Below are 7,554 nucleotides of genomic sequence, written 5' to 3'. Positions count from 1 at the left end.
CACACATGCATGCACACACATGTATATACATGAATTTCCGCATCCGCATCCGCTTCCGTTTCCGCTTTATGCATTTCAAAGTAGCGAGAACAGCAGGAGGCTTGCGAGGGTGTGTGCGGCGGCATTTTGGTGTTAAGGACAGCGACTATGGCAGTGAAAACTGTCATGCTTTTATGGCCACATTTGCCAATTGTTTGCTGAATTGTTGACGTAAATGTCGCCCGGATGAAAAGGACCTGTACGTCTGAGCCCGAGTCTCTCTGTCTGAGTCCTGAATCCGGAGTCGCCGGCTTCTGTGGATCTTAATGTGGGTGTGTCAGACGTGAACACGAGTCGACTTCATCGCATTATTGCTTCTTTGCGACCCAATTGCTCCTTGTCATCCCCATCCGCATCCGCACTCGCATCCGCTTTCGGATCCGCTGTTAATCTTGTTTAAGGGACAGTTGGCTGACAGATTATGCCACCCCCAAGAAGAAGAGAGGAAGGATGGCATGCATGTACGTTACCCATACCCAGTCAATCCGCACCTGTTGTAATCATTCCGTAATCCGTTGACGGCAACACGTTGCCAGAAATCCAGCGCACGCAAACTCTTTGATGCGGAAATTTCCCCCGAATTGCCACGCACATTTCCACGTGTGGCATTGGCTGAAAAGCCACCCAGAGTTGCCTAGTCAAAATACACTCCGCTGCCAAAGCAAATAACTTGATTGTGCGAATTGAGATATTGTTGGGATGACAACCTGACTGACAGCCCAAATGAATGACTGACTGACGGACTAACTGACTGACTGATAGTTTGACAATGCGAGTGATGAAATTAATAAATGCCGGATTTTGGGCTTATTTATTTATGCTGGCCAAGTCTCGTTTATTATGTTATGATAATTGCTGCAATGAGTTCACCACGTAAGAGAGAAACGCATTTAGTTTACATGAAACAAATTAAATAGTAAAGAATTTAATTATTAATACTCAATTAGTCATCCAATATTTAGAAAGAAAAAATTGATTTTTAGCTAAAAGCATATGTTTGTATTCCGAATTCCAGACATTCTTTATTTGGATGAGCATCTAATTATTTTAAATGGCGCAAGTAGCTTTATTTTGTAGGAAATTTAAGTGTAAAAGCTAACTGTATGTAACACAATTAAAATTTGGCTGGAACAAAGATGATATTTATGTTGCATAAGATGTATTTATTTTAATTGGGCCTTAATTAATAATTCCACAGGGATTACTCCCAATTCATTATTCAACCAATAATTATACAACATTGGTACTTAAAGCTTATGCGGTTTTTCATATTCCCGTAAATTTGTGTAGTAATTGCATGAATATTCACCCATCGACATAGCAATCTTGTTTTTATAAACTTTAAAGTGATTGTTTTTCCTACATATATATAATACAATTGAATTTTGAACTTTGTTGTTACTTCTTTTTTAAGGGCTCTGGAGAAAAATAATAGTTTCAGCTCTCTTTACAGCCCGACAAACATTGTAATCTTTTGTGGGCTTCTTGCTGGATGAAGTGGGTGGCAGAACAAGCCTTCAAATTCCGTTTATTGCTTGAACAAACCTTGTGCAGATGGCCCAAAGAGTTGGTAATGGCCACCGTGGCAGTAACACCATTAAAGACGAATGCCGGTAGACGGGGTGAAGGCTTTTTGCTGCTTCTGCTTTGGAGCGGCATGCAATTCTTCGCATCATGATATACCTTCCGCTTGGCCGGCGCTGGCGGCAAACACCACCCATCCACTGCATCACCCACCACCACCCAGCGCTCCCGCTGCGCTGTTGGTTTTAATTCAATTTAACAATCTTTTTTCGCTCGTTTTGTTGTTTTTTCGCTCTCCTTTGCAGTTTTTTGCCCAGTTTGCCTCCGCTGCTGCGCCGCAGCGACGCTGCATTGTTGCTGGCTGGCAGCGGAAGTGCAGCCGACAGAGGCAGCGACGCCAGCCATTAGTGCAAATGAAATTGCATTTTGTGTGCCCCAAACACTCAAAGAAATTTAATCAAAGGCGCTGCGATGCGCTTGGCATATTTCCCTCCATCTACATATATATACATGTGCACATGCAAACCCCTTTATACACGTGGCCTTATCACAGCACATGCATATCTTGTTATACCTGGCTTTTATTGCCATTAAATCGAGCGAGTGGAGCGTCTTTCGATGGCTCGACTCTGGACGGAAACAAATGCAGATATCAATAAACAACATTTCATGAACGAACGGACGGATCCCCTTGAGAACTGGCCCAGGCACCAATCAAATGATATCGAAATATCGTACTTTAGTTATACGCCAGAATATTATGCTCACTCCCGGATTCCCATTTAGTTGCAGATCCGGATTTCGATTTTGATACTGTTTTCGATTCCGATTCTGGTTCTGATGATGGAGAGTTCGAGTGGAGTAATTGAAACGTATTCATCATCATTTGCGAGCATTTTGGCCATTAGGAGCAGCTTACGGTTGATGGAATGAAGATTGGGCGAGTGTCGGCAATCTATTCAAATAGATGATGAATAACCTGCATTAAATAATGTGTGTGTGTGTGTGTGTAACCTTATTACTTCAGCAACCGTCCAGAGACTTGCCTCGAGTCTACAAATATTAATTTCGATTGAATGCTAATCGCATCTGCAACGAGGGAGTTGTGTGTATGCCATAATTGGACAATTTGAAATCCAAACACTCTGCACTTGACACGCCCATCACATGCACTTCCCCAGACGAATTGCACTAAGCGGCTTGCTATTCTGACTTGTTGTATGCCCAGCTAGTTCTTTTCAACCACAATATTTGTACTTACCAGATAAATTTGTTATTCGAGTCAACAAAGTATATGCAAAACCAGATATGTGGCAGTAACCCGCTGACTGAGCCGCTTGACAATAATTAAAGCCTTACATCCTGCTGGCCCACAAATTGAGTAATTTATTGCGCCCATTTCGGGGGGTAGGGGGGTGCGCCTATCTATCAGCCTTATCAACTACAAGTGCACATAGTGGTGTTCGCTTGGGTGGAGTGGTATTCATGGGGCTGGAGTGCATTGAAATGTAGTGGAGTGTAGGTAAAGTGTGTGAAGGGGTTGCACAAGAAGTTAAACTATTGCTAAACTGGGACTTAACTAGCAATATGTCTATTAATACCATTGAAATTTTAACTGGAACAAAGACGATAATATGGAATTGAAATGTTAGGTCCAGGCCACACGCTTGCGTGCGAACTTCGGCGGAGCGGCTGTCTGCGAGGTGACCACACTGAGGGATCGGGATTGGTTTAGGCGCTGCATGTCGACTTCACTGCGAGCTGGGGGCAGATCCTTCCACACATCCAGGTTCAGATTGGAGAACGAATCGCTCACCTTGGGCAGCAGATTCTCCTCCACGGAAGTCTCGGAAACTGAAGATTGTGATTCGACCTCCTTGAGATTACTTTGCGATGGTGCCGGCACCTCGTCCGCCTGCACCTGGCTAAGTTGCTCCAGCTGCTTGTTGGCCTGCTCGATGCCAGTCAGGTGTTGGCTCCTCAGCTCCACCAATGTCTGCTGCTGGCTCACATTCTCCTGAAGCATGGCGCCCAGGCAATCCTTCTCCTGGTCAATGAACTTGCTTAGCTCTCCGTAGCGCTGCAAGTGCTGTTCCCGCCAGTTTTCCTCACTGCGCTGTAGGTTGTACTTGGCCTCTGACTCGTACATGCTTTCGATCTGGGCGCAGGCCAGTTCCTCGTTCTCCAACTGGGAGCGGTACTTGTCCAGCAGGGTCTTTAGCTCCTCCGTCTTGACCACATACTTGGCCATGCGATGCAGCATGTTGATGCACAGGGAGATCTGCTTCCGACTGGCCTCACTACGCTGCCGGATGAAGACCTTAATCTTCTTGAGGTTGAAGGCGTGTCCGGAATCGACTTGTTTGAGCACCAGAGCACTGCTCTCCTCCAGCAATTCCCGCTCTTTGTCCAGTTCGCCCAGGAAGAGCTGGAAGTGCTGCTCCTCCTCCTTCAACTTGTCCGCCTCCTGCTGTCGCAGACGAAGCTCGGACATGTGGGATTCTTGCAGAGCACGCAGTTCGCGCAATTGTTGCTCCCGGATCTGCTGGCGCTCCTTTTGAGCTTGTTCCGTGCGACTGATTTCCTGCTGCAGCAGGAGCTGCCTCTCCGCGGCCAGGGCCTGCTGCTCCTCGCGCTGCTGCTGACTCTCGATCTGGCGGTCCAGCCAGTTGAGCTTGGCCAGCACTTCGTTGTCCGACTTGGACTGGTAGAGCAGCTTTTCATCGTCGACGCCATGACGCCAGCGGCCGTACAACTTGGCTTCCATCTCGAGCTTGCGACGCAGTTGCTCTTGCTCCTTAAGCGACTGGTTAACCCGATCAAGCATCTGGAGGTCTCCACCACCGGGTTCCCGAGGCCGGCGACGTCGCTCCATCTCGTTGTTGTACTCTTCGCTCTCCGAGGCCAGAAGCTGGCGAAGTCTGGACCGACGTTCATTAAGAGCTGCCTCCTTCTCCTGCTGATCGCGACGGGATTGCAGCTGTTGATCCGCCTTCTCATAGTACTCTTTGTTGGTCCAGTTTTCGAAGCGTGATGTGACCTTACCCCAATGGCTGTAGTAGCTGTTCACTGCCTGTGTGGCCTGCACCCGGTTGTGTTCCTGTTCCATGCGATGCGCATACGCCGCGTGCTGGTGGTTAAGGCGCCCCGACATCCTTGGTCCTTGGCCCTTGGTCCTGCTCCTTCCTCCTGTCGAAGCACAAAAGAGAGAACGGAAAAAAGAGAGGGATGAGCGACTGAGTGGAGGCGCCAGTTGGCTGACAAGTTCATAAACTTTTAAATTGGGGCCAAGGCAAGCCGGGCAATGAGAATGGAACAGGGAACAGGGAAGAAGGGACGGGATTGGCATCCATTTGCGATTACTCTTCCGCAAGGGAAGAATCTCAGCTGGACACACACTTCAGGGGGCACACAACTTCATTCAATTAGCCGAAGGATGTTCAACTCTGAACTTACCTTTGTAAAGCAGATATATGTATTGCCACCACGCCGCAGATACTGGGATCTGAACGCTGGAAGTTTACTGTACGAGTGGCATTTTCTCTTTTTTGTTGACTTCTATTTTTTGTGCGCTGCCTACTCGGACCATTGGGGATATCAGATATTCCGGCAAACAGCGCCAAAGAAATACCATTCTTTGGTTGGTCAAAGGCCTGCTGCTCCATTCTCATCCCGTTGCTGGGAAATGCATGGCTGCCAACCGGACAAGCGTTATGGTTTTCCCGGCTCTCCATTTCTGGGTTTTTTTCCCCCACACCACCCCGCAAACTGCAGCCATCACCGCAGCTGTCACTAACTGCCAAAGCAGCAGCAGCAACAGCAGCCACTGGAGCAGCCAAAACGCAGAAATATGGCAAAATCTGTTGGAACCGCCCCCTGTCCACACTACCAACTAGCCATGACCCCGCTACCGGAATATTTCCAGGCCAGAACCAGCCGCCAATCCATCAAGAGGGCGGCCCAGCAATCTGTCAGTGGGGCGGGATTGCAAATGACCACACTCGCAAAATGTACTTGCGAAATCCAAGCGAAATATATGGTTCATGTGGTTCAAAATATAGCGAATGAAATAACAATTTAAAACTGGTTGACTTTATGCCCACATAGATCCCAAGTTGTATTGAATGTGCCACAATAAAGCTTAGTTTTATAAATCTTGAAATCTACTTGGACTTGTTATGTTGCCACAATCGATAGGCAAGGAATTAAACTTAAGCTCAAAAGGTCTAGTTAATACTATATGTATAGTGTATAAATTGCAATTACCTGCCATCTATACCATCTATATATTAGTTTATAGCCACTTTCGAAATGTCTCAACCTCGAAAGCCACTAAACTTTATTTGCGCGAAACACTCTACTAGCTTGCAATATTTTTAAGTGCAAAAGTTTGCGGCAGCAGGGGCAGAGTGACTGAGCTAATTTCCCAAAGATTTATGGCCAGCACGAAGCGCATTGATATATGCCAAATTGTTTACAAATTGATTGCATTATTAATAATGCCCACCGAGGGCCGATCAAAGCCTCTTTCGTTCTCATTCCGAATTCAATCGAAAATGTCAGCGGACAAGGTGCGTGGGGCAGCTGGGGGAAGCTGTGGATTTTGGGGCGCGTAAAATGTAAAATATTCCAACAAAGTACTCCTTATGTCATATGACAGACGACAAACTTTGGCAATAAATCAAACAACAGGCGACGAGCGCTGTTTGTAGGCGGTACAGCTTCAGCTGAATGCGGTTCAGCTCAGCTCAGTTCAGTTCACTTCGGTTTTAGCCTTCTGTGCGGGCATACAAAAGTGGGCGGTTGAGGAGGGGGTGGGGCGTGGCAAGAGAGGCACACGTGGAATACAGAAGCAGTGAAATGCCAAGATGCCACCGCTGTATAGACTTAATACACTTTCGGCACACACAAATTCACTTCCTTAATTGAAATTTTAATTTGAATACTTTGGCAAAGTTTTGGCCGACAGCCAGCTAGCGAGTGAGACAGCTCAGGCAGCAATAACAAACAGCCAAAAAGTCGCCGAAATCCAAATTCCCCGCCACCCATTTCAGGACCAATACCCCCCACCCAGCCCCTTACACAATTTCGCCCCGCGGATCCTTTGCGCTGGCAATCTCGCACAGGCTCAGCGAGTTTTCAATTTACGCGCCTCGCGAGTCGTTTGTCATTTTATGCGTCCTAATATATGGCATGTGCGTGCCGCTACAAGGATACCAGCAGCAGTATCCTTCGCCACCGCCTGGTATCCCCCCATGCTCAATTTTGAGGGGATACCAACCAGCAAGGCGTAACTAATCAGCACAGGCAATGATATGGCGACATCTGATGAATTGTTCGCACAGCCGAAGATTTCAATTGGGGGTGTTGGCATATACATATGTATATATATCTAAATGAATGTGCACGCAGAGAAAATTAATGTATCACTTACTATCACGATCGAAAAGCACTCCATTAAGTCCAAATCTGATGCCAAAATTAAATAAGGTCAGTTACTTTAAAATGAAAAAAAAACCCCCAACGTTATCTTTCAGCCGACGGGGAAGAGAAAAAAAAAAACCCGGCCCTTGAATTCGTATCATTAAATTACTACTTCTCATTATTGCCTGATATTCACAGTTGGCTCTCGGGAGCCATTTATAACGATTGCGATTATTCCGATAGGGAAAATGAAATATTGAAAACAGATAGGACGGCCAGTCAGTATCCGCGTGGAAATTATAGTGTGTTTCACTTTGCGCTATAGATAGATATAGATAGACTCTCCCACTTGCATGGCCAACGCCATCAAAGAGTTTTCATTGTGGCCCCGGGGATTCCCAGACGAGTGCAATTACTTTTGTTAATTGTAATACACACAACCCCAACCAACCAACCAACGCAGAGACACCCGTTTATTTGTCTAATGTGCGAGAGTGTAAAGCTTCTGGCTCGATAATGTTTACCTGGGTGAATACCCCACCACCACCTGGAGCTGGAGCTGGTGCT

The 7,554-nt window shown here is 46.6% G+C and overlaps 1 protein-coding gene across 3 annotated transcripts in view; it reads right to left on the bottom strand.

Moving 5' to 3' along the window:
- Window positions 1–1,406: 1,406 nt before the first annotated feature.
- CG17230 (uncharacterized protein) overlaps window positions 1,407–7,554 on the bottom strand; it is a 29,588-nt gene continuing 23,440 nt past the window's right edge. The window contains exons 1-2 of one of the 3 annotated variants that reach the window (NM_001300360.1): window positions 5,020–5,143; window positions 1,407–4,752 (exon numbers count right to left, since the gene is read on the bottom strand). In NM_001300360.1, coding sequence (NP_001287289.1) covers window positions 3,212–4,717 — 1,506 coding nt within the window. In that variant the 5' untranslated portion in view covers window positions 4,718–4,752; window positions 5,020–5,143 and the 3' untranslated portion in view covers window positions 1,407–3,211. Of the gene's footprint in view, window positions 4,753–5,019; window positions 5,144–7,554 lie in introns of those variants that run through there. The other 2 variants (NM_169394.2, NM_141820.2) reach the window with 2 other exon arrangements.

This window comes from Drosophila melanogaster, chromosome 3R (genome assembly GCF_000001215.4).
Source record: "Drosophila melanogaster chromosome 3R".
NCBI classification, from domain to species: Eukaryota; Metazoa; Arthropoda; class Insecta; order Diptera; family Drosophilidae; genus Drosophila; species Drosophila melanogaster.
This window is presented reverse-complemented; position numbering and strand designations above follow the sequence as displayed.